Source organism: Pogona vitticeps, chromosome 3 (assembly GCF_051106095.1).
Source record: "Pogona vitticeps strain Pit_001003342236 chromosome 3, PviZW2.1, whole genome shotgun sequence".
NCBI classification, from domain to species: Eukaryota; Metazoa; Chordata; class Lepidosauria; order Squamata; family Agamidae; genus Pogona; species Pogona vitticeps.
This window is the reverse complement of record NC_135785.1, coordinates 46,354,385-46,382,299: the sequence shown is the minus strand read 5'-3', so window position 1 is coordinate 46,382,299 and position 27,915 is coordinate 46,354,385. Positions and strand designations below refer to the sequence as shown.

The following is a 27,915-nucleotide window of genomic DNA, read 5'->3' as shown; positions in this document are numbered from 1 at the left end:
CAGCATAAACTGTTATTTAATGGAATTATATGTGTTATTCATTACATCTACCCTTACTGTCTGGTCACTATTACCAACAGAAGTTAAGAGTAGAAGTTAAAAGTCAATACATTATGAATCTTTAGGAAAAAAAATCATAGTGTCATCAGCAGTACCTTGAAAGTGTGTGAAGGTGTTTTGGTTTGTTTTCGCGAAGGCGAATTTTGGGTTTGGTTTGCATCTGTGTAGATGAAGGAATGTCTAAAAATGGCAATTCAAGCAGTGGGATTGTCATGGGCCTAGTGATGTCTCACAAGGCTAAGAACCAAGGATGATGTCACTCGTTCCTACAAATTTATATATTCTGGACAAATTTGTTTCAAAACATGGTGCCGGGCTTCTTATTTAGAAAGACAGATGCCTGGAAAAAGAGGATATAAATATGTTTTTACAAGGCTCATCATATGAGCGACTGCAAAGGAGTAACACATTCAAGCAAAGAATTCAACATTTTATGAAAGGTGTGTACAACGAATCTGTAACCCTAAACCCTGAGGCTTGTTCACATTTTTCTTCTGAAAATGTTCAGTCCCTTAATTTTATATATGTGAGTTTCATTTTCTTTTCAATAATTTGCCATGGATTAGCTCTTCTACCACAAAAAATATGGGTGCTCTGACACAGCTCAGACAAATGCAAGGAATCACCAGGCAGCAGCCCTTGTGCTGCTGGAACTCCAGATGGTGGTGCCACGTGACACAGACAAGTCCCCACTGGCTGTTGCACTTTGCTGCTGCTTCAGCTTGCTTTCAGTATCCAGACGTTGGCTCACTTCTTCTAAGGATGAAATGTCCAAGTCACTGTCTTCATCAACAAACTACAAGCACAAATGGAGGGAGGGGAGGGAACAGACAAGAGAGTTACAGATGGTGTGTAAAGACAGGTTGTACTTTGGAATGCTTGAGGCACTTGGTCTTTGTGAATTCCAGTGCAAACTGCCTTGATCCATGCATCTCGGAATATCAAGTCAATTAGAATGTAACCCACTGCATACTTCACCTTAATTTTGTGGTGCAGTTCTTAGCTCAACACATGTAACAAAAACAATTAGTATTATACAATGCATTTAGAAATGCATTTTAAAAAAATAGAAAAGAGCATTTTTCAAGAAAATATGTTCAAAATCACATATTTAATGATATGCAATTTTCATATCGATCTTTAAAATATCACACATTGATTCTGGTCAGAATCCTGCTGGTGTTTCTGTAAGAGTTATGTAACTTGCAAAAGCTACTTGTGGCTTCCTGATGAGATGCTGGGGCGAGTCTCAGCTGCCTGCCTGGTCATGCGCCTGATTGTGCAACAGAGATGTGCTCTGGAACCTCATCAATTAGCTGCAACTGGCTATGACAATTATGAAAACTTTTTGTGACCATCAACGAACAGCATTCCAGCAATACATACTGGAGGATCTCTGAAGCTTTACTTCTCTTACATTCAAACACTTTAGAGCAGTGGTCCTCAATCTTGGGCCTCCAGATATTCTTGGACTACAGCTCCCAGAAGCCTTCACCACCACCTCTGCTGGCCAGGATTTCTGGGAGTTGAAGTCCAATAACATCTGGAGGCCCAAGGTTGGGGACCACTACTTTAGAGAACAGGAATAAATGTTTTCAACCCTGCTGTTACATAGGGAGATTCAGAACAACATGTAAATAATAGCATTTGAGGATTCTCAGAATGGTCAGACCACAAGTCTTTAAAGGAAGAGCCTATTCAGAAGCAGTTAATCATTCCCTTCTTCTATGTTTTATTTATTTATTTATTTGTTTGTTTTTTATTGTTTTATCCTATACTGGAAGCCGCCTAGAGTGGTCGAGTAGACCAGATAGGTGGGGCATCAATCGATCGATCGATCGATCAATCAATCAATCAATCAATCAATCGATCGATCGATCGATCGATCGATCGATCAAATAAATAAATAAATAAATAAATAAATAAATAAATAAATAAATAAATAAATAAATAAATAAATATGAGAATCCTGGGACTGTGCAGCTTTGCCCAAGGCTCTTCTGGGATGCACAGAAGGGAACTGAACTCCCAACCTCTGGTTTCACAGCTAGATGCCTAACTCACTGAGCTATCCAATCAGACAGTAAATATAGAATTGTACTATTAGTCCAAGGAACAATTAGCCTCAAGAAACAAAAAACAAAAAAACAAAAAAAACAAACCCTGCCTCTTTTTCTAACTTCAAAGCATGCTGTATAATACCTGAAGTTTTTTGCTGGAGTGGTTGGATTTAGGAGCCTCTTTGGTTTCAGTGGGAAAGAGCTTCACTCCCCCAGCAGGCTTTCTTCCAGGAGTACTCAGTGTTCCCTCCAGATTTTTAGCCATCGACTGCACCCATGTTTCTACATGAAACACAGTCAGTTAGAATAGCAACCTGGCTCATTATACTAAATGGTTCTTTTCAAGGGCAGTTTCAGACTTCAGAACCCATGTAATGCTGATGGTCTCAGAATGACAACCCTAACAATTTGGCTGCCACTGTTTAGCAAAAGAATGAGTTCAGGAAACTCCATGGCATCTAGGACATGAATCTTTCTCCACCGTGTGATGAAAGCATTCATGTGCAGTGTTACCATATTAGAGGTACACCCTTCTAGAACAGTGGTTCCCAACCTTTTTCAAGTCACAACCCCTTTTTATAAGAGGCAAGTAACCTTTAGCACCTCCCCCAGCATATTAGCATAAAAAGGCATTTTGATGGCGTTAGGTCATCCCATTTCAAAAAGTAGAGATTTCCTCCTCTCCCAAAGAGCCTGTTTCTCATACATACACATAAATGCTAACTTTAAAATCATGCTCAGAAAGATTAAGGAAGAAATTATTTAACAAGGGCTACAACACATATAAGGTGACCTATTAGTCCCTAGAAAACATTTTGCAACCCTCTTGGGCGATCATGACCCCAGGCTGGGGAACACTGTTCTAGAACAAAATGTTGGCATACTAACATGACCCTTAAATGGACTGGAACACATGATAAAGAATTTTTTAATGTAGTGTTAACCATGTGGAGCATCTAACTGGTAAATGTAACCTTGACACATTTTAAAATTGGGATGCTTTAGGAATTTCATGTTCATAAATTCTTGCATGAAATACACTAATCTATATTTCTCAGATCAATGGAAGGACTATACAGGCAGCCAGTTTTGCATTCTTCTGAATATTGTGACCATTCTCGACGGTTTAAAAAGCATACTCACAAACTTGTATTAGAATATGCATATATTAAAATATGGATGTTGTGTTGTTTTGAATTGGCAGAATAATGCAGAAACTGAAGGGAATTTGAGCAAGACCTTATGAAAATGACATGGATCTGAAACAGGCAAATCCACTTATTCCTAAATTTTAGGTGGGCTTTATGTATTGCTGGTGGCTACAAGGGGAAAAAAACTATCAGCATTTGCAACATTGGATGACTTGGCCTATAAAATGAAGAGACTTCAAAAGTCTTTGATAAGGGAAAAGAGAACACAGCCAGATGAGTATAAGTTAGCATTTAATTAAACTAAACCAAATTAGAGCAATGCAGCTCAGAAGGATAGCAGATCAATGTTCTTAGAAATATGGAAGCAGATCCAATCCATAGAGCTACACACTGTAGAGTAAAAGCAAAAGTCCACATGTATTCTGGATTAATGGGAATGAACAAAGTTGACAAGAGGCTTTGCTTTAAATGTGGCAAGCAGTGGCCTCTAGGCATTTCATTTCTTTATGACATACTAACTACTAACAAGCAAAAGAACAAAATAACATTCTTGATGCAATGGTGATGACATGTGGTCACAAGATCAACACCCAAACGTACTGAAAGGTCCTCTAAGAATGGCTTGTAATTGCTTTGCATTTACCCAGCGGGCGATAGTGAATAGAGTGACAGACCAGGCCCAAGGAAACCTAGGTTTGAATCCCTGTTCAGCCAAGGAAACTTGCAGAGGGAAGGGGCAGCAGCATAGGAAAAATAAACTTCTTAAACATCTCACTTGGCTTGAAAATTATATTTGGGTCACTTATAAACCAACCAACCAAAGTGTTGTTGTTTTTTTTTTTTAACCTGAATGAGCTGGCGCTGCAGGAGAAAGAATTCTTCCCATTTTGCCTCTCTCTTCTGGAGAATTTGTATCAGATGAATCCCAGTCACTCTCCTCCTTCTGGGTTACTCTGGGAAGTTCTGGTTCTGTCTTGAATGGTGTGAACTTTGGAGAGGCAAAGGTTTGCTCTTCCTCAGACTCTTCATCTTCAGAAGTGAAAGGTGAAGTGCTGAGAACAGGAATAAATGTTTTCAGCTATGCTGTTACATAGGGGATTCAGGACAACACGTGAATAAGACCATTTTGATGATTCTTGGCCAGGGTTTTGAAGGAAACTATTATTTTTTAGGTTAACTGGGGAGGGGGCTTATTATTCACTTATTAATTTCTTAAAATGTAAGTTTTTTCTTGAAATAATAAGCTCAGTGCAGTATATCTAGAAGTTCATAAAACAGAAAGGCAGCTCAATCAGCTCCTGCAGCAAGACCAAGAGTAGGACAAAATACTTCGGCCAGAAGCCTTTTAGTTATTTATGTCCGCATAAGGGCAATGGCATAAATCAGAGCAGGAACAGTTGCTGCTGGGATCCCTAATCACTCATCAGTCATGTTACTTCACTTGCAGTGAGCAATGCAAGTGGCGACTCATTAACTAGTGGCAATTTGCCATTGCGATTTATTCCACTGCACTTACAAAGGCATTAACTAATTAACAGATTTTGACCTCCAGCATAAAAATGGGAAGAGAACTTTAGCCCTGAATTTTTACATACAACATACCTAGGCTGATGAATAGGAGAGTGCTGGGAGGAAGGTGGGCTGATCTTGGCTTGCTTTGGAGAAGAGAACTTGGGCGTCTCCATCACACTAGTCACAGAGATGACTTTACTCCTAGGAGCTGGCTTGGGCATCTCTGAAGCATAAGGCTGCAATTCAACTTGTTGCATTCTGGGTTTTGAAGACTTAACCTGGAATGGAGAGTGTAGACTCATCTGCCTTCTACCTGAAAAGGAAGATTAGAAAGAGTTGAGGGAAAACAAGTTACCTACTACCGGACCCAGGGACTGCGAAGGGGAGACAAGTGCATCATATGAGGAAAGAAATGACAAGTTACCCACCTAGTTCTTCGAGTGGACCTCTGTGATTCACACTCTGGGTGATCTGCACCTGCGCGGAGCCCCATCGGAAAGTTCTAGAGCTTAGGCAGTAGCAAAAAACACGGGCCTTATTCTAATGTGTTTTTTGCTACCACAGAAGCTCTAGAACCTTCTGATGAGGCTCCACGCAGGCGCGGATCACCCAGGGTGTGATTCACAGAGGCCACAAAGAAGAACTATGCACCCTCACCGAAGCCTCATAAAAGATGTCTACTATGTGTAAAACAGTAAAGGTAAGTGAAGCACTTGTGCAGCTATCAATGTCTTCATATGGGATGCTTACATTAACTTTGACCCTACTAATACAGGACGTAGGGATGCTTATGGTGAAAACGTGTCTTTTGACCTTTCATTTAACACAAAAGGGAATGTTCTTTCTCATTTATGTTCTATCTGACACTTGCCCCAAAGCTCTAAACCCCCAAAAGACTATTCCCCCAAAAGTAAAGGCAAAACGACAGAGAATCAAGCTATAGCAGAAATAGGCAACAATACAACCAAAAACAACATCATAAAAGGAAACAGTCCCATTCCCCAAACCCACCAAAATATACACCTTGAACAGAAGAAATACACATAGTAAATTAACCAAACAAATTTTTTTAAAATATCAGTCAAACAGGATCTAAAGGGGGTCATTCCAGCACTGAAACTGCCTCTGGCAGTGAGACAGAGAGGGGCACAGTTTTTCCCTTGAAGCCCACCTCCAGGCACTGTCAGAAACCTGCTTGACAGCTGGGAAATCCTCTGAAGCATTTCAAGATCACGGAGGGCTGAGGAGAGAAGGGAGGGGAAAAGTTGTGTTGCTCTGGTAGATATCTGCTAGTGCAATGAGAAATACGGGCTACTCTAAGCTGTCTTTGAAGACTTAAACAATAACACAGTATAAATACATACCAAGTAAATAAAATAAAAGTAGATGAGATGGGAATCGGAGTTCTGGCAACAGAATGGCACAAATCCTCTTACCTGGGCCTGCAGAGAATGCCACAGACAAATCCCTTTCCTCCATCTGACCCAAACTGATTCTCTTTTTCACTTCCAACTGGAGTTTGTCTCGTAAGGCAAGCAGACGTGGAAACTTCTGTGCTTTTTGCTGTTGCTGTACTTTTACTATATCTCTCAGGTGTTTATAGGTCTGAGCTGGAACACCTTTTGTGCCCTGTAAGAAAACCCATCATGAATACTGGAAATCTTACTGCCACTTCCTTCTGATTCTGTTGCTCTCTAGAGTAGTAGATTAGTAGTAGATTAAAGGCCTTTTTGTAACTATCACTGAGAATTATGTGGGTAGGATCAGGGAAGGTGAGGGACAATGAGGAGGCAGGTTTTTGCCTCTCCTCTGTTCCCATTTGCTTCAGTGTTGTTTCAGACACTGAATGGAATGGATATGTGGTGGACAGAAATTTCCATCATAATCTTACTGATTCAGGGTCTTTATGGGCCAATAACTTATGGAAAGGGCTCAGGTCCTTTTTGAGCACATTTATATTGTTTCTTGCAATTAATATCCATTCATTTTAGTAAGGAAATACTGGTGAGTCATTTTTTGTCACTGAATAGAGCAAATTTGAATTGTGCTAGAGAAATGTATTACTCAAGTAGCATATGGTTTGGAGAACACCAACCATTTACCACTGGAATCAACAAGCATCTCCATGAGTTTTATTTGTGTTGATATTATGTGGTTGCTACTCAACATCTTTCCTCTTATTGCCAGTTCTCCTTGCTGTTTCTTCAGGAATTCCAAAAAGATTGTGCAAGTTATTTTCACTCGTACAGAATACTACTTGCATCTTTTTATTCTTTAATTTGTGCAGAGCCTGTATAACTACAGTCATGTATTCTGATGCAGGCTTGTGTGTTGTCTATTGGCTGGCCTTCTTTTCCAAATTAAAAGCCTGACACACAGTTTATTGAGCTGAATATTTCATTTATACAATGACTGTGAACAATACAGGTGCTGAATATTCCCAAACAGAAGAGCTCTTTTATTTCTTTCCTCCAACCCAAGGGTTCAAATTCTCTTGCCTAATTACATTGGGGTAACACAAATGGTGTAACTTTTGGGAGCTAATTACCTTAAATAAAGAGAACTAATCATAGGCATTACCTAGCATGTACTGAGTTATGTGACTTTGTTTGCAACTGATAACTTCTATGGTGATTTCTTCATGTGGGGAAATTTTCATCCAAACATTACACCATTTGTTAGCTATGCAAAAGGATTCTGGCCAATATATTTACCTAAGTCAATTTAGCTATTTTTTTTGGACTTATATACCACCCCATAGTGCTACAAGCACTCTCCGGGCAGTTTACAATTTCATTATACAGGCTACACATTGCCCCCCCAACAAGCTGGGTACTCATTTTACCGACCTCGGAAGGATGGAAGGCTGAGTCAACCTTGAGCCGGCTACCTGGGATTTGAACCCCAGGTCGTGAGCACAGTTTTAGCTGCAGAACAGCGTTTTAACCACTGCGCCACGAGGCTCCTATTTATTCAAAGTTAGAGCCGAAGAGCTGCATATCTTTTTCTATGTGGTTCTTCCCTCCTTTTATTCTTATCCTCATTTCTTTCTGCCCTCTGTCCAATCTTCTGTCTTCAAAATCTCCCCTGAACTCTCTTAGACTTTTCAGACCAACAATGTTCTCAATCCAGTTTAAGTCAAAGGCAAACATAATTTCTGGACTGCAAGAGGGAATTTTATAAAAGTCTCCTGAATCAACAGTCTGTGAAAAGGAGTTGTAACTGTGGTGGGAAGAGTGAGAATAACCTTCTATAAGCCACTTTCTTACAACAAATATTCCAAATTTTTAAATAGTTGGTGTGGAACTTGGAAGAGGCAAAGGCAGATAAATTCTTCTGCCTATGTTGTGACTGGCAATACATTCTCAGAATGTGTTGGAGACTGAAGAGACTTCACCTTTCATGCATTAACAGACATTGCAATTCTTAATTGAATATGAAATAGGCATTAAAGTTGTTCAAATGGATAAAAAGGGAATAATGCACTCTCTATCTCTGCCTGCTTTTTTTCTCTCATGGAATTCACCCGTTTCACTCCCATGTTCTCCAGTTTTTCTTCAAGGGTCTCCTCAAGAATCGGCCGGAACTGTTTCAGCAAGTTTGGATTCCTTCTTAGTGCTTCTAGAACTCTCTTCTTCCTGTCTACAGCATCTTCTAGTTCTGCAATGAAATCAATGGTCAAAATAGTAAGAAAAAGTTGGGATCACCTCAATACTTGGACATTATGTTCATAACTAAGGATGAAGTTGACACCTCAGTATGTCTTTCAGGCTATCAGAAATTTGAATGCTTACCTGATATTGCCATAACAATAAGTTGAGCATTAATTTTCACAGGATAGAAAAACAATTACAGTGGTGCCCCGCTTGATGATTACCTCGTTAGACGACAAAATCGCTTAACGATGAGTATTTTGCGATCGCTATATTGATCGCAAAACAGTTTTAATAGGAAAAAAATCGCTTGACGATGATTGGTTCCCTGCTTTGGGAATGCTTAACTTACACTAATTAAAAGCTTGCCATCCCTCCATTTTAAGTTCCAAGGCTCCTTCGGGCTCCCTTTGCCCTGGGAAAGCCTTTTGGAGCGTTAGCACTGGGACTAAGTCAAAATTGCCACCAGACTGGTAGTGGCAGAGGCAGTTCTGATCCTGGTGGAAGTGATCCAGGGCTATTTTTCATTTTTAAAGGTTTCCCCACCCTTCATCCAAAGGCTTCAAAAGGCTTCACCAGGGCAAAAGGGAGCACTAGGGAGCCTCAAAACCTAAAACATAGATGTAGGAAGCTTTTCATTAGTGTGAGTTAAACCCTTCTGGCACCCTCTCAGAGTCATTCTGGACACAAAATTACTGAAGAGGTAACCACTGTCAATCACAAAATCAATGTCATTGTTTTTTATACCACGTCCCAAAATCTCCCAGATGTTAGATTCTAGGAGCTGTATAGAAAAACTAACTTTTCAATCCACTTTGGAACAGTCATTATTTAAACATCTTACAAGATTCTTCCCATCCCATTTTTGTAGGCATGATGGATCTCTATGTCCTTCTAAAGAATGATAACATTTTGGAAGGGTTCAGATTTGGATTTGTAGGAGCCCCATTTCAAAATTCAGAGCTCTCCTGGTTCCCTCTGAAGCAGCCCAACTTGGTTCAGAGTTCAGCCAAATCCAAAGCTGTTGTGAAATCAAAACAAGAGGAGAATCTGAGAGTAGTGAAGAATACCTTCTTCTGTGGATTCTTCTGGCTTGTCTATCTTAGACACCTCCTGGATTTCTGGAAATTAATTTGCAATAACTTAGAAAAAATGTACCATATTCGTGTTCTATATCACGGAACTCACAACTCTTACACACTGCTGTATCAATGGGCTAAATCCAAACAGCAGTTCCACTACCAAAACCCACTGAAATAAATTAAACTTCTTAGTTAATGCTTATTTAAATCTCATTGATTTAATGGGTTTTCTCTAACTGGGAAAAATGGACTAAGTTCAAGGCGAAAAATTAAAACAATTAAACTCCAATTGAGGTCAGTAGAGATTGCTAATTATTTTAAATGACATTTAAACCTCTTCTCTGCATGGCAATTAATTGATTTTAAACTTTAAACAATTGTATTGAAGAGTTTTCTGTCCTTACTGTCACTAGGCCTATATCTAAGCCTGAGCACAAGTAACTGAAACTTCTCTATATACTTTATTTCACTGCTGCCTCAATGTGACTCTTCTTCCTCTTCTATTTCTCCTGCTCACCTGTAAACTGTAACCTCCTTGGGGCAGTGCTCTGCCCTCTTGTTCACTATAAAGTGCCATGAAAACTAACACAACAGTAAGAGTAAGTTTTAAAAGGCGCTGCCATCTCTTACACATGGAAACTGCCAAGAGCAGGAGGAATCCTCAAAAGCTCTTTAGGCAGCATATGTGACTAAATTTCTGATCTTTCTTTAAAGTCCTCCTTCAATGTACGGATTAATTGGACAGCACATCCTGGTAGTAAATGGTAGTATATTTGATTTTTCCAGTAACAGAGAAAAAAGGGGAAACTGTCTGCTTAGAAACGTAATGAAAAAAATTGCCACAGAAATGCACACTTCCAGATGTGCTCTAAGGAAATTCCACCTTTCCAATAAGCAGGCAGCTTGCAACTTTAGGGCCCCTATTATCATTTTCCCTTACTATGCAGTTTGGACTGAGGTAGCAAGAAACATTAGTCTCTCCACAAAGCCATCTGCAACTGTCACTATCTGCAACAGAAAATAACTATGGAATCAATTGTGGCCTCTGTTGCAGTTAAAAGTTCCATGGATGCTGAGATCAAGGGTGACATTTTCAGAATGACCTTGGAACAAAAGCTGGATAATTAATTCCCACTGTGCGCTTTGGAGTCAAGAGATATGGCTATTACAGAACTTCCTTATTCGACTGCCTAAAAAAGTCTCTGTATTATACAATTTGTCAAAAGACCGCTAAGAACACACTAGTGTTAATCATGGAAATCCATTCAACCCAGTTATTGGCCATTACCTCTGGCTTTACTGGAAGACAGGAGCTTAATCTGGAAGACAAAATAAGTTACGTAAGAAAATCAGCTTTTGATGACAATATCTATTGATTGCTTAATATTTTATGGCTTTAATCTTCAAGCAAAAGGGGCATATGAAGCCATATGTTGAATGTTTGGGAGCAACTAGTTACAATTATTGCAATCAATTCTTTTTGCAATAACTAAGATGTATGTAAAATTACATTACAGTTGTAATGCAATGAGAGATAATGTCACTCTTTTTTTGCAATGTAACTATAAGTGTTTTATAATTACATGTGGCCTCACTGAGTAGCTGTGCTTCATACCAAAGGCCAATGTCCTGTAGCAGTCTGGTTAAAAAAAAACAGCTAAGAAAACACACTCTTAGTTATATTTGAATAACAAAAAAGGGGATTTTTTAAAAAAAAATGTAACTATATCAACATTTAATTACTTTTGGGGAGCCTTGGAATTGTTAAGGTGAACAATCCAATCCCTACTTCAGCTTGAACAACAAGAGTCAAAATTCTCATCAAACTTGCATCACAAGAGAAAAACAGAGAGCTTCTTGAAGAACCCTGGGCTGGAGCTCATATTCAACGTACTGTTTTCTCCTGAGTTTGGATGATCTTGGCTTGCTCTCGGAGTTGTGCAGTTAGAGATCCCATTTGCTGCTTGCTTTGCTCAGCCATCTTCCACTGGTCAGAAGACAAGGATGCTCGCAGTCTCTCATTCTCATTCTTTAACTGGGAGGAGAAAAGCAATGCATATACATTTAGGGATTTGGGTAGCACAGCTGTTCTGTGTGTGACAATTAACTACCTTAAAAGAATCACGTGCTCTGAACGCAGCCACATGGGGTAGCAGCTAAATGTGACTGTACTGGGATCTGATGTTACAGTGAGATTTTACAATTTCAAATGGATGCATCCAGCATATTTGCAAGCTTTTCTTTATCTTCTTTCCCTAGCACCAGAAAGGATGATGGATGTTCATTGCTACATGGTACTCTAAAAGCCGTGGTGGACAGAATAATCTTATTCACATTTTGTTGTCTTTTGGGGTACACAAATTGGCCCTCTTGGTCTATACATATCCATTCAGTAATATACATCGTTGCACGCCTTCCACTGTTGTACAATGTGTGTATGGGGGAGGGCGTGGCCTCAGATCTATGGGTTATATTTTCCCTCATTGAGCTTTCAGCATGATGTATACACAAGAATCTACATGAATACAGCATGGACTGTATATAAATATGCCATGCTGAACACAGGAATACGGAATATGCAAATTGAACCCTATTCCCAGAATTTTGCTAACTTTCTTTTTGAACAAGAACCAGTGGCGATGCCGGCTAGGTGACTTCTGAAATTTGTAGCTAAGGAAAGTAACTTAACAAAGCTCTGCCTACTCCCCCATAACCACTGCGGGTACACTAATTTAATATGAACAACGCCCCTAATGGTAAAAAAAAGCTACTCACCTCTTCCTTCTCATTCTGATACTCTTTCTGAAGTTCCTTTAGCTTCCATTTCCACTCTGCTTTCTGACAAAGGTTTTTAAAATCGTTTCAGACATATTCATTTGTATTTTGGTATTCTGCACTACTACTTGTGTAAACATATTAGGTTATTACTTGGGGTTCTAAACATGTGTTCTTTTTTTGGTTCATGTTCTTTGCTGAACCTGATAGAGGTGCCAGGTTACCTTAAATCAAGTACAAGGAATCCCTTTCCAACCCAGAAAGCCCTTCTGATCCACTTATCTAATGAAAATTCTGTGAGGAATATTAGTAACCTACTTAGGGAAGAATACTTACTTCAGAGGGACAATGGCCATCCTGGCTGCTTCTGTGCCAGGTTATAAAAAGGCTGCAAATCTGTAGCATTTTCTTCAAGGCAGCTTGAAATATTTTTACTGTACAGTTCTATACCTTTTATCTACTTAAACGCAAGTACCAATGATTTCAAGTGAAGCAAACTCCTAGGTAAGTGTGTATCAACTGTAACCTTATTGATCAAAAAGTATTACTCTAGGAATTGAGAGAAAATGTAAAATTTCACCTTGTCGGAGTTTTCTATCTTGAAAGTCCTGATATCTGAATTAGACTGTGTGGTTTATTCCCTTCTACATGACCAGGTGAAATGTTGTGAGCATGTTTTGAAATGTATAGTAATGTTCTGCGTTTCTTAAACATGCTTTTTAAAGCACATTTCAAAAATACATGCATATGCTTCAAGCACATTTCTCCATCTTGCACAAACTATATCACAACCTCTGAAATGTATGATGTTCAGCCCTGAAATTGTGTTGATGTCTACATTTGATCTGAGGAATAATGAACTGGATAAATTCTCACGTAAAATTAACTTAATAAAATTTCTCACTCATGTCTATGCAAGAAAAGAACAATATTTATACAACAAAACAAACTCATAATGATCACTCTGCTGTTATTTTGTCATGTTCTAGAACAGTTTGTGAGTTTTCATGGTGTGGCTCCAGTGGGTCACAATGTTTAATATATCATAAAAAGAAGATATTACCATACGCAGTCTTCTTACATAGCTAAACAGGAAATTATATTCTATAGGTCCTACTGGATTCTTTATCCTATCAGGTTAGGGTTCACATGACTCGTGGGTTATAAGCAGCTCTCCAAGACTGTTTTTTTTTTTTTTGTAACTCCTAAAGGATCCTCATAATAAACACACAAATATCAAATAACATGGAACTCGCACATCTGAAAACCTCCAAGGGATATGATCTTTCTCTAAAATAAGTTACCCTACACTGCATCTTGTTTGATACCCCAAAACAATTTTTAAGAATCCGCACTTAATCACTTCTGGTTCCATTGGAAAGGACTGGAGTGACTTGTGATGGGTCTGAGTGAGACGGAACATAGTCCCATATCCTCTGAGGTTGCTAATTTAAGTGATCAAATCCATTCTTTCACATTGGCTGCCCCTACCTGTTGTTCAATCTTCGCCTTCATTCCTTGTAGCTCTCTCTGAGTTTTACTCCACTGCTGCTTGTCTATTGACTCATCATCCTGCAATGTCCCAAGATTAGAGACTACTGCATTCTTGATCTGTAGTTCGTGAAGTTTCTGAAGAAGGAAAATGTGGTTCATTTCAAAGCATTCTGCATCAGCTAGAAAAACAAATAACAAGTGATCTGTGCCTTCCCCTACGGAAGCCTGGCTACTTGCTATGAGGTACACTTTTCACTGCCCCTCTGATTTTGTTCTATTAACTTGAGTGGGGAAAGGTAAACACTTTGAATACACATAACCACCATAGAAATAATCACTATCAGCCACAAGCCCCTCTTTTTTCCTGCACTTATGAGTGGCGTTATGAATAGACATGGGATATTTGTATTCATCTCCCATATGGTCTGCTTATTGTTTGATGTGCGGTATGCACAGCTGTTGTCCTTTATGCCACACCCATCACAGGAGTAGACTGGCTGGTGCTTCCCTGCCTCCCTGCACAGCTGACCCCTTCTGCAAGATGGGTTACCTCGTTAAGCTGCTGAGTGGCTGGCTGTGCAGGGAGGCAGGGAAATGCTGTCCCGGCTGCTTCTGCAATTGATGTGTTGTGAATGATGATGGCTGCATATGCTACATGGCAAGCAGTAAATGGACTGGCTGGTTCTGGGGATGGGTCCAAATGGCCCAGGCACCTATGGTGACAAGATTCATCTCCCCTGGTAGACAAATATGAACACCCCATCTCTTGTTACAAAGCAAGGGAGACATTTTACTTGTAAAGGTTTATTATGTTACAGCTACAGTTTTGCCTCCCTTTCGTAAAGGGTAAAGCCATTCCCATTTCATTCAGTTGATATTTGATCAGAACTAGGTGAAAAACTCTAACACTCAGACCCCCATGAAATAATAAGATGAGACACTGTGCTACATTTTGTATCAGTAAATGTTTTTTATTGAATATTTATAAATGGATCTGCAATGTACTAAACAACTAACTCCTCAATTCTGTCCCACCCAGAATGGCTTCCCTTTAGTCAGCAGTTTTTTAAGCATGTTTGTTTGTTTGTTCTTTTATTTATTTAGATTTTTCTCCCGCCTAACTAGTAGGGAAGCTACTGCTCTGAGTGGCAGACACAACAAAACATAAAAGTAATAGAAAGGCAACAAAAAACATCAAAGATTTCAGTGCCACGATAAAACATGATCCTAAGGGTGCAATGATCAAGAGAGCCAGACAGGCTGCAAAAAATGCATGGCAGGCCAGCCAAGAGGGATATATAACATTACTTTTGGGCAAACTACAGAAAGACTTGGGAGAACAACCACGTCTTAAGTTGCCTCCTGATACCCAGGAGGGATGGGTATTCTGGAAGGGAATTCCAGAATAAAGCAGTCACCACAGGTAAGGCCTGGTTATGAATGACAGACTTCTGGGCTTCCTTCAGAGTGGCCATTCAGAGTATCCCCATACAAGAGGTATGGGTGGGATGGGTAGACTTTTGAGGGAAAGGCACTCTGACAGGTAACAAGATCCTAAACTCTCAAGGGCTTTAAAGCATAAGCAGCTTGAATTTGTTCCTCTCACCCCAAACGTCTACCACAGCTTCCAAATCTTGGGTGACCAGATGTTGTTGGTCTACAGCTGCCAGAAATCCTGCCCAGCACAGCTTGCGTTGAAGACTTGTGGGAGTTTTAGTGCAAGAAAATCTGGGGGCCCAAAGTTGGGAATCACTGTTCTAAGCCAAGCTCACGGCTTCTAGTTGAAATAGTCTCTCTATTCTATATGAATCAAGTGAGCCCAAAAAGATAGGAAAATTAATGTATTATCAGACTTCCATTTTGATTCTCCAAAGAACTTAGAACATGGTCACTTTATTTTACCCTCAGCCCTGGACCCTTTGTGCACAGCAGGAAATGAAGTTGAACACATTCCATATGCATTGTCTCCGACGCATTTTTGGCAGGACAAAGTTCCAAATCATCTGGCAGGACAAAGTTCCAAATAGAGTAGTCCTAGAATGAGCTGGAATTTTTAGCATGTATACATTACTGAAACAATGCCGTCTACATTGGCTTGGGCATGTCATGAAAATGGCTAATGGTCGGATTCCACAATATCTCCTGTATAGTGCAGCTGCGATACAAGGATATCTGCAAGCGAGATCTGAAGGCCTTAGGAATGGACCTCAACAGATGGGAAACTTTGACATCTGAGCGTTCAGCCTGGAGGCAGGCAGTGCATCATGGCCTCTCCCAGTTTGAAGAGACCCTTGTCCAGCAGGCCGAAGCAAAGAGGCAGTCCCGAAACCAGCAAAATCAGGGAGCTGGACAGGGGACAGATTGTATTTGTCTTCAGTGTGAAAGGGATTGTCACTCTCAAACTGGCCTACTCAGCCACACTAGACACTGTTCCAAGATCTCTATTCAGAGCACATTACCATAGTCTCTTGAGACTGAAGGATGCCTACACTGTTGACAATAGTCATGTGAAGTGGCACTGTACTGAACATTTAGGAAAACAGGAATAGAGACTAAGCCATATTTTTCTCTTACCTCTTCCAAGACAGAATTCCTGCTAGAAATATCTTTGAATTCAGAGAGGAACAGCTGCCTAAGGTCTTCCATTTCCTTTTGAAACTTTGTCCTTTCTTCCTCCTTCCATCTCTCAAATTTTCTCCTTTCCTCCTCTTCTCTTTGGCGAATATTCTCTGCCTCCTATCAAGAGAGCAATGTTCAGATGGCATTATTTCCATGCTCAAAAATTCAACTTGAACTACAGCCATTCTAAGTGAAAGCTGAGGTCTGGGCTCCATGCCACTGTTTGCTTTGCCGGTTCCAAGATGGATGTTCGATGCGGCCACATGGGGAAATGACTTCTGATCATGGGACCAGACCTTTCCCACCCTCATCCCACCCTGGGCCACATAACACCAGAAGCTGCTCCCCTTCCCTCCACATCACAATTCCCTACCGCAATGTTCATTTTAGCTTTTTTTATACAGAGGGAGACAGAGAGTTCCATTCCTTTTTTTTCCCCAAAGAGAGATTTCTTTGAAACTTTCAGCACAGCTTCTCGCATTGAGGGGCAGATACATTTTACCAGGGCTTAGAGGGGCTCATTATGCTTCATTTCTCAGCAATTTACAACAATGATTTCAGAATTAAAACAAACTTTTTTTTCATGACCAACAAGATTCTATGTCTCGGAGCTTGGACTGCTAGGTTTAAAAATCAATTAGTTGAAGTTGAATGTCAGAAATTGGAAATTTTATTTGTGTTAGCGTTTAAAACTGAAAACAACCCATCAAATTAGAATTATGAATGCATTGCTTACAAGATTCATTTATGTATGTATCTTCTGATGAAAGGGCAAGACACTTCCCCTCCCTCAAACCAAAAAAATGTCTAAACATCCATTTCAAAACAAGGTTTAAAATAGGTAGCACAATCATGACTTAATAAATAGTTTAGGACTAAGGCACACATAAGTTTTATTTAATACTGCTAAGCATCTTGGGTATTTATCAGGGCTTCTGGGAGTTAAGACAGAGGTAACAGAGGAGGCCATGGGGCTCGGTTGGCATTTTGAAAAGCCACAATGTCAAGTGAATGTTGCATGATTCTGTAGCTGGGGCAAAAGGAAAGCACCCAAGAAAGGGACCAGAGCCAAATCCAAAGCTGTGGGGATGAAAATTTCCCTTCCCTGCACATCTATTTTGGAGTAGGTATACATAGGTAAACCCAGCCAAAAACATGACAACACAGGAGTTATTTTCACAGGAAGTGGCAATGCCAAGAAATCAGGGGACCAGGATGGTTTCCCAAGGCAGGGCATTCCACTAGCTGGGAGTTGTGATTGAAAAGGCCTTGTACTACATCCCATTTAACCTGATCTACAATAGTTAGTAGTTGTTGCACAGAATAGCTGACAATGATCATGCCAGGAGGGCCAACTCAAGCAATTCACTCTATGTTTGGTTACTGGAAGCGCAGAACACATCTCTTCTATTCTAGCTGCTGAGCTGCAGAAAGCTCCTGAAATATGATCAGCATTATCACATATGGCACAAATGTTTTCCACTTTGGCTCCAAACAAATAATTATAATTCATAAAGGCAAGGAACATTGGGTTTGAGAGGTTCTTCTTATTCATACCCAAGCTCAATGTTGACATTCATACCTGAGCTCGATGTTGACTTTCAGCCTCCAGTAGAACTTGAGTCTCTTTCAGCTTGACCTTCAGTTCATCAATTTCATTTTCCATTTGCACCACTTGTTTCTTCTTCTCCTTCTCTGCAATGTTGATGTAGAAGGAAGCACCATTAATGGTGGCCTCAACTGCAAACATTTCAAAGAGCTTCACCTTTTCCTAGCCTGCCGCCCCATTCCAGTTTTCAAAGTCAGATTATTAGGAAAGCAATTCAATTACTGCAAGTGCATCAAATATAGTTCTGTGCTATTGCATGTGATGATGATGATGCCACCAACATGCATGGCAACAAGTACAAGAGGACAAGCCCTCAATGTCTATGCTATCTATAAAATGTGTCAAAAAAATTAGGAAGTAGAAAATGGAGATGGGGAAAGCCATCTACAAAATGTAATTGAAACTGCGGTTATCAAAGTGATCTCAAATATATACTTCTCTCCCACTCACCCCACCTTGGAATCCCTTTCACACAGAAGATCCCAGGAACTACTCAGGCAACCACCATTGCTCACCAGCTGCAGTGGCCTCTGGGTGCCTGCGCTGCATGTGGGCTTGAAGAAAGGAATAGTTCATGAAGGTCTTATCACAGAGCTGACACTGTGGAAAAATACAGAGAGGAGGTCACATATACAAAAAAATTATGATCAGAACTCAACAGGCAGTCATCCACCAGCTTCTTCTCCATCCTCACAGAATATTAAAATTACAAGATGAATGGGGACAAAAGGTAAGCAAGTCCAACTCCAATTTTCAAAGAAGGACATAATATCCTCATACAGTACTTTAAAGAATCTTGATCCTATACTGTTCGGGAATTTTTGCCAAATACTAGAACACAAATGGCCACTCAGGCATGAAGGACTTTTGTTTTAAACAATGGTACCCACTACAGGCTCAGAAATGGCATAATAAAATAGTCTAAAATTCAAAAAATCCAGACATCAACTTCTGGTTCTGATTTTTTGTAATGGTCAGGGGTGTTTCTCTTGGCATTTTGATCTAAAAATTGTCACTCCCAGAGTGCAAAAACCAACATTTCTCCACTTCCACCTCCACAGTAATTGTCAGTCACACCTGTGGATCATCAGGAGGCTCAGGGAGGTTGGGGCTTACAAGTCTGGTCTGGAGCCCCTATACAGTCCATGGTCCATAATTTGTCTGATGCATTATGCAGCTCTAGCCTTTTTCTTCAACTTTGCTTATTTATCTTTACTTCTGAAACCTTTATCAAACAAAGAAGATGAAGAAAATTGCATGGTATCTATATTTACTGCAAGGCATGCCACTGTATGGGCTCCAATTGACCTCATTGCTCAAGCAAATGCAGGGACAGTTGTTCTGATACACAGTCTAATAAACCTAAGTTTCGAACTGCCAACCTAGCAGTTCAAAAGCATGTAGAAATGCGAGTAGATAAATAGGTACCACCATGCTGCAAAGGTACCAGTGTTCTGTGTCTAGTCGCACTGGCCATATGACCATTGAAACTGTCTATGGACAAATGCTGGCACTACAGCTTGGAAAAAGGGATGAGCACTGCCCCCTAGAGGGGAACCTTTATCTTACCTTGTATCAACTCACTATGAAGCAACATCATGCTTCATGGTATGTACCCTTACTCCTATCAATGAAACATCAGAGAATACTCTCTGGATAGTTTATTCCCTTTAACTCACCTTGTGGTAGTTATTGGCCCCAGCTTGCAAGAGCAACTGCTGAGTGGCAATCATTTTTTTCCGTCTCCTACTTTCTTCCTTAACACTCTTTATCTCTTCTGCTTGCTTGCCCAATTCTTGTTGGAGGCGCTTGAGGTCTTCTAGAGCAGCCTGGTGGTGTTGCTCCTGAGCTGTCAGGTTCATGCTCAGGTACTCCTGGGAGTGGAGCAGGTACTCAATGGTCAGCTGGGCCATCTTTAAGACCTTTAGGAGAACAGGATCTACAGGCTGCTGACAGTAGGGGCATTTCTCTGCATCAAGATTGCAAAAAGTGACACTGTTGATATTGTCTTGGAGAGTGGCAAGATCCAACTCACGAGCCACCCGGTCTACATCAATGGCACTGAACCGTCTCCAGTCAATCGTATCTCGCCGCAACTGGAATTTAAAGGCTGGAATCACATTTGGACTAGGCAGCATGTTGAAGTTTACTGGAAATGTGGAACCTGGCACACCCATCCAATAATACTGGGTTACAGGCCGTGATAATGGATAGTAAATATTAGAAACAAAAGGCTAAAAAAAAAGAAAGAAAAAAATGACATAGATATGAATGGATCAGAGCTGAAAGTGGATAATGAATATTTGCAATAGTCTGTTTTTGTACTTGAAGTATAGACAAGGGCTAAATTTGACTGTTATTCTCAACAAGGGTAGATTCATTGAATGACTGTTAATACATGAGTTTCACTAATTCAGTGGCCAAAATCATGTTACTTAATGTAATATATTGCAATAGAGTAGGCCCTGTGAATCAATGGGGATAGGGTGAATCAAGTCTTTCATAAGTTCTGTTGATTCAAATGTGCATACTAAGTCACAGTTAGTGTAGGTCCATTTGAATTAATGGAACTTATGGGGAAGTTGACTCATTAAATTCCCATTGATTCAATTGGCCTACTCTAGTGCAATTTTCTATGTTAAGCAACACAATTTGTACATTAAGTCTACACTTGCTTGGACTGTCTGGATTTCCCCTCAGATGTATATATACTGTGAAGTTTATAGAACTGTTTTCCTTTTTATATTATTCCACTGTACCACATTATTCCGGAGGAGTAACTGAGTTGTTTTTTGGTTTTTTATCTTAGTTTACGCATTTCCGTATTTGATGGCTGAACAACCACTAAATCAAAAATCTATTAAAAATTCATGGAATTAACAAAAGAGTGAGACAAATATGTGAATGAATGGAAATGACTGTTTTCATAACTGAAAGGTTTGACTCATTAACTATTCAAATTTAAAACTGCCTCTCAATATCTACAGTAAAAGCACAGGCAAGCATTCCAGCTTCTACATAAAAATAAGCAAGACACACAAAGGCATGCTTACACTATCCATAAACTTATATACAAAGTCTCTCAGGCACCCATTGACTATAAAAATGTACACACTTATTTGTTCTGTGTGCATTTTACTATCCACAATGGAAAGCATCAGTATTACTGAGCTCATAATGCATTGCTGACAAATCCATCCATCAATGGCATCTCTCTTTCTCTCCCTCTCTCTCTCTCACACACACACACTTACAAAATACATTTTAGACACTCTTAGCTCCGTGTAAATCATGGTCTGCTCATGCTCAAAGCAGCCCCCCCCCAATGAGTGAGGTGTTCCTCCTGCACAGTCCACAAACCATCCCTGAAATAATCATGTACAAACATATGTGTGTACATACACAATATGTACACACATTATTTACCTAGTTATTTAAATATTTATGATTACAAAATTTCTGTACAATATAATTAAAACACTAAAATACACAATTGTCACCATAACAACAAATAAAAGCATAAATAAGCAAATAAAATACAGTTCAACAGACAAACTCAATTGATTAAAATACCAGAGAATATTCTATAGTTGGAGGCCACAGATATTTGAACAACTGAATAGAAAAACCTTGATATATAGTTTCAAGGAATCTGTATTATGGCTCAATAAAGTTTGAAACAATATAGAAGGAAAACAATTTACATCTTATCATAATTAATCTATATGAGCTTCAAAACTAAGGACATCTAAAATTAAACCGCTTACATCAAAATAGCTGCTTTTGCATGTCATATTTGTACTATTACAGAACCCTTTATAGTACAATCTTATGTATTTTACTCAGAAGAACATTCCACTAAGGTCAATTCAACTGGTAAATGGAGGTAGGATTGCAGCTGTGCAATTCCATTAAATTTATCCAAAGGAAAAAATTCACTGTGCTCAATGAATCGTACTCGCAGGTCAATATAGACTTGCTGCTTTACGGGAAACAATTGTTCAGGACATCATGTTACATACCATGTCTCTAGCAGGGAAGCGTTGTGATCAACCAAGAACTTTTGCTTATTCACAACAGTTCAACAGTTGTGTTGAGCAACAGTGTGTTTCTAGGTGTGTCCTGCTTGATGGTAACAGGACTCCTAAGTTCTGCTCATGGTAGCACAAATACACCATAGCTAAGCAGAACATTCCAAGTGATTAAATATTCATTCTCCGCTTTGTGTCCATTTGTTTGATGCTTCTGAGTATGCAAACAATGATGAAGACAAGCCACTGAGTGATACTGTTTCTGGATACATTTCAGGATATATGAACTTTTCTCACGCTGTTACAGTCTTTGAATCACCCAAATGTTCAGGACTGGAGTCACACATTAATGGATGCTAAGCATGTGTGCAACATTTCCTGGGATGATGGAGAACTTCCACAGCAGCATGCCACACTGGCTGAATCTTCTATCACACTGATTCCCAACACTGAGTAACCCAAGTATTCTTGGATTGCAGTTCCCAGAAGCCTTCATCACCACCTACGATGACGAGAGTTTCTGGGAGTTGCAATTCAAGAACACCTGGGCTACCCAAGGTGGGAACCATCAGAAATTCTTTGGAGCGCTGTGACCCCAAGCATCATGGAGGAACAGACCATGTCTCAGGACCCTGTATGTGTGATTGTGAGGATGGCATTCCTATGAAAGGAATGGACAGCCTGCTCCCAAAATCACAGAGGGTTAATGAAGGGCCTTACCAGGTGAGACACTAATTCAGTGTCTAGAAATGATGAGTGCACCCTTAGGAGGAAGACACTTTATATTCTAACACTTTATATTCTAACACAAGCTTCCCTCAATATGGATTTGACAATTACCTTGCTTTGTAACTGCTTTGATGATAGCGTATTGGCAGTGCAACAGAATAATCAACAGTTAAGGTGCTAAAATGGCCAGCTTCTGCTGTCCTTGAACACAGTGGCATGTGGCACCTGTCTCATTGTTTAATTAGCCTTGGATGCAATTTACACTGCTAGAAACAGATAAAGCAAACAAAGTACCTTGGGAACAGAGACCTAATATGGGTTCAGCATGCATGAAAAAGGATGATCTTCCTTTTTCTTGTGCCTAATGCTGGAAAGCAACAGGGGGAAAAAGGGGTCATGCAAGCTTTAAACACACTAATGTGTTCCTCCTGGCAGTTACTGTTAACTGTTCAAGCAAAGCTGTATTGGCCTAAAATCATTAGTTTCTTTCCAAAAATGATAACTCAAATCAGACAATTTGTGTTTGAAACTACCAGATACACAAGAGCAACCTAGATATAACCAGCAACAGCACAGTCACTGTCAGTAGAATCAGTTCAATTTTATGTCCACCTTCTTAATCTCTATGCAGTTCTTCACCGTCAATACTGAGCAAAGCTCAACTTGCATCCTTTTCAATATCAGTGTGCTTTTGTTGTTGCTGCTGCTGAAACTGTCCTTTAAATAATCTCTTGAGTGGCAAAAAGTCTGGTGTTATATACAAGTAAAGTGTATGTAAAGTGAAGCTTGGGACTAGGCCAGCCCAAGATCTGTTGATGCTTGAAGAGAAAGTCAAGACATAACACACCTGCTTCCTGAGTCTATCTCTGGAAAGTGACAGGATTGGCAGCTAAATCTTACTTCGAATATGGTGATGCATCTGCACCTGCTGCTGCTCTTGAAGTCATCGCTTATTTTTCAAGTTGCAAAACAAGCAGGCAGAGCTGCTGCTGCTGGTTGCTTTCTCCACAGCATCCCATATCTGCCGCCTAACGTGGCTCTCCAATCTGCCTAATGGTAGAGCTAGCAAATATCAAGGGAAGAGAGGTCACAAAGAAACTCTGTGCATTCTGCACACTGAAAGTCACTGCCTGCACCATGGCTGAAGGAATCCTGAAGTGAAGGCTAGGCCACCCCATTTTAGAGAAGGGCAAACAAACTAAAAAGGTGAAGGAATGAGACACTTGCATTTTTCTATGGGGCAAAGTCGAGATTTATTCCCACATCTTGGTGATGTCTGAAAAGTGACTCAGCTCAGTTTGTTACTGTGTTGCTGCTGATATCCTAGAGCAACAGAATCTCAGTTATGAATTTAGCAAAAGGAAAGAAGACTAACAAACTAGCAAAAGGTCTGGGATTTTTTTTTTGTATACAAATTAAGGTCCAATATGTTGTAAGAAATCCTGATGATGCAGTACCTATATATCTTGCTTTCTTTTTGTATGATTTTCCCCCTTGACAGTGGGGCCTGGACTACCACATATCCATGTGGGGAGCAGGTTATAACTCTAGTGTGACAGTATCCTTAGGCAATGCTTTGGACCCCCACCTTTCTTCACCAGCACAAACAGCAGTCACTTATAGATGATGCATACATACATGGAAAACTGCTAAAATTGGAACTAAACCTACATACCAGTTATTGAAAACCAGCCTTAGTTCTATTCACTTGGCTCAAAACCATCACCTGCTCATTCCATGCAAGTGTAGTTTTCTTAGTCACACTACAACATAAATGTGAATCCAAATAGCCCTGCCCCACTCTGTCACAGCCTCCTGCTCACTTTCACTGTTCCTGAGGTACACAGGGATGTTCTGAAGTGAAAAGTCTGTTATACACATGTTATGCTCTCTATGTTACCTCCTTTGCCCCATAATTAGGGTTTAATACTACTACCACTGGTGCTGGAGGAGACTCTTGAGAGTTCCCTGGACTGCAAAGAGAACAAACCTATTCATTTTGAAGGAAATCAACCCTGAGTGCTCACTGGAAGGACAGGTCCTGAAGCTGAGGCTCCAATATTTTGGCCATCTCATGAGAAGAGAAGACTCCCTGGAAAAGACCCTGATGTTAGGAAAGTGTGAGGGCAAGAGGAGAAGGAGATGACAGAGGACGAGATGGTTGGATAGTGTCATCGAAGCTACCAACATGAATTTGACCCAACTCTGGGAGGCAGTGGAAGATAGGAGGGCCTGACATGCTCTGGTCCATGGGGTCACAAAGAGTTGGACATGACTTAACAACTAAACAACAACAACAACTACCACTACTACCACCACCGCTACTACTAAAACCCTAAATGATCTTACATTTCATATGTCAGTGTTATTTTTGCAAAAATTTACTATGCTGACCTACTGACTATTGTACGTTTAAAGCCCTAAACGGTTTAGGGCCTCGATACTTGGCGAAACGCTTACTCCCACCCAGTTCTACCCATGTCACCTGGGTGAGTCAGGAGATGAGGCTGAGGAGCCTGATGCCGGGGGAGGCCCGGAAGGAGAAAACAAGAAACCGGGCCTTCTCGGCGGTGGCTCCTCGCCTGTGGAACAACTTACCTCCTGACATTCGCGCAGCTCCCTCGCTGGGTATTTTCAAGAAACAACTCAAAACATGGATGTTCAGGCAGGCCTTCCCCCTTTCCATCTAATGTCTAATTTTTTTTTTCTGTTATAATATACCCTGTTTCTCGCCATCTTTGGGAAAAATTTTATTCTATCTTTTAATTTTGTAAATCTGTTATGTGATATGTTATAAGTTTGTTTTTAGTCTGTGTTGTAAGCCACTTAGAGTAATCTTAACTGACTAGATAGGTGGGGTATAAATAAATAAATAAATAAATAAATAAATAAATAAATAAATAAATAAATAAATAAATAAATAAATATTGTGAACCATACTCTGAGAATTATGTATTTTGGAAGGCAATTTTAAAAACCATTAAATCAATCAAGCAGCTAACCATTTCACCACTATACTTTACAATGGCCACCAGCTTCAGCATCTTCAAAAAGGAGTGAGAGAATGAATGCTGCACAACACTCCAATGAATCAGTGGTGAGAATCCTTTTGGACATTTACATCATCCAAGTTGCTATGGCAAATTGAGGTAATGTCACATACCGCCTGACTAACTCTGTCCCAAACACCTTGTCACTTTAGCTACAGTCGCTTCTGCAGGTCCTCTGTGTGTGTGTGTGTGTCTGTGTCTGTGTGTCTGTGCATGTGTGCATGTGTGTGCCATCAAGTCAATTCTAATTTATGGCAACCCTTTTCAGGGCTTGTTAGGTAGAGAGTACTCAGAAATAATTTACTGCTCCCTTTTCCTAGGGACATCCTGGGACTGTGCAGCTTGCCCAAGTCCTCACAGGCTGGCTCTTCTGGGATGCACAGTGGAGAATTGAACTCTTAACCTCCGGCTTCACATCCAGATACCTAACTCACTGAACTATCCAATCCAGCTGGATTTAGGCCGGTATATTCTGTACATCGGTTGCTTGGATGCATGAGGAGAAAAGTGCTATTGCACTAATGTCTTGTTTATTTGCCTTTGGAAGCTGTTCGCTAACCATCCTGGACCAAGACAGGCCTTCAGTCTGGCCCAGCATGACAGCTTCTGCGTTCTCACATCCTTTTGTCCTGCAACAGACTTTCCCTCCAGAGCTGCTGAATGAAAATGACAGGGGAAGGTGGATTGCGTTGGGTGTGACGAGACGCCCGTGCCTACTCTAAATGGCAGCTTCCCGGTCTTTATGCTCCTCAGCTTCCATTATTGTGTTGTTACAGGAATGACCCAAGTATAAGCCTCTCTGCCTCTGCATCTCCAGACAGGGGGGGAAAAAACCAGCAGTTTTGAAATTCCTGCTTTTGTGGAAGCTGCTGTGAAGGTCCAGGAGCCTTACCAAAAAAGGTGGCCACATCAGTAAAAGCCACCAGCACCACTGCTAGGAAAGTTAGTTTGTATCTTTCTCCGCCACCATGAGTGAGAAAGCCCTTGCCAACATTCTTCCTTTTGAAACCCCCTCAGCAGCATCTCTGTCACAGCTTTAAACGGAAACTTGGCTCTAGATTTCCAAACAGTATGAAACAGAGATCTGTGAGTGCTGGGGTGGAGGAAGGGGGCTCTTTGGTGTACTGCAAACAAGATGCTTTTCCGGCTGGGGAGGGCTGCTAGTGCCTCCAAAAGCAGGAATGCTTCAGGGCATCTCCCCCCTTCTGGCTCCCCCTCTCTGGGGGCCAGGATCAGGGGGAAAATCCGGCACGCCGCATTTTTCAAATCTGCCCACGCATTAAGTCCATCGACTTCTCTTTTCTCCTTCTCTCACTCCAGGCAGCCTTAACAGAGTGGATTTCCCTCGCTGCTTCTCCTTCCTCCCCGTTTCTTTTTTAAAAAAATCTCTCTTCCTGCCACGAATCAAGTCATTCCCAAGAGCTTCAAATTTCTTTGGAAGTTGCAAAATAAATAAATAAAATAAAATGAATACGGGGAATCCCCCCCCCGTGTGGCAAAAAGGGGGGGGCAGCCAGCCTCTCCGAGGTTTGCCCTCAACGAGACTCTACGGCTCCTAATGCTTAACGAAGCAGCGGAAATTGGAAAGGAGGAGAGCGACGCCAAGAGCAGGCTTGAACAACAGGGAACTTGGGAGCCCCTCCTCCTCCTCCCCTCCCTTTCCACTCCTCAACTCTTTCGAAGTAGAGCTTCACACGACTGCAGAGCAAAAAATTTCTCTTCTCTCTCCAGAGAAGCAAATCCTTACCTGTCCGCCGAGTGCATCGTTTGTGGAAGTGGAGCTGGGACTGTGTGGGGACGGACGCGCACGTGTGTTTGAGAAAGAGAGCGAGGGAGGGGAAACGGAAGGACGAGAAAGGATCCCCGAAGGTTGTCCTGGATCTTAGGCAAACCTCTTTTGAGCCGGAACGTTCCTCCCACCCAGGAAATTCAACACCCACCGAAGCTCCCAGCGCTGGTTCATCCGCGCGACGACGAATCACCTTCTCGGCCCCGCTTAGCAACGTCAGGATGAATCATGCCGGCAACTCGATGGCGGTGCCCTGAAGGCGCTTCTCCGCCGGCGATGCAAACCGCGGCTCCACCGTCCC

At 40.8% G+C, this 27,915-nt stretch overlaps 1 protein-coding gene across 4 annotated transcripts; it reads right to left on the bottom strand.

Moving 5' to 3' along the window:
• DZIP1L (DAZ interacting zinc finger protein 1 like) lies at positions 1–27,915 on the bottom strand. 4 transcript variants are annotated; one of them, XM_020815944.3, is made up of 16 exons: positions 27,766–27,915; positions 19,695–20,249; positions 18,531–18,615; positions 17,989–18,101; positions 16,362–16,523; positions 13,785–13,922; positions 12,294–12,356; positions 11,413–11,553; positions 10,807–10,837; positions 9,507–9,557; positions 8,310–8,443; positions 6,220–6,412; positions 4,874–5,096; positions 4,118–4,323; positions 2,263–2,402; positions 1–856 (listed from the first exon to the last, which is right to left on the bottom strand). In XM_020815944.3, the coding sequence occupies exons 2-16, from the start codon at positions 20,190–20,192 to the stop codon at positions 683–685; spliced, it is 2,352 nt and encodes a 783-aa protein (XP_020671603.3). In that variant the 5' UTR covers positions 20,193–20,249; positions 27,766–27,915; the 3' UTR covers positions 1–682. The 4 variants fall into 4 exon arrangements, with proteins under 4 accessions (XP_020671603.3, XP_020671606.3, XP_020671602.3 ...); XM_020815947.3 differs by having other exon boundaries at positions 19,695–19,984; XM_020815943.3 differs by lacking the exon at positions 27,766–27,915 and adding an exon at positions 27,573–27,733.

What these genes read in the sequence shown, in the direction of transcription:
- DZIP1L (XM_078389293.1), bottom strand. An exon ending in CCCAGAGGCCACTGCAGCTG is followed by an intron (nt 18,102 to 18,530) that starts GTGAGCAATGGT and finishes TCAACATTGCAG; the next exon opens with AGAAGGAGAAGAAGAAACAA. An exon ending in AAAGTCAACATCGAGCTCAG is followed by an intron (nt 16,524 to 17,988) that starts GTATGAATGTCA and finishes CTCTCTTGATAG; the next exon opens with GAGGCAGAGAATATTCGCCA.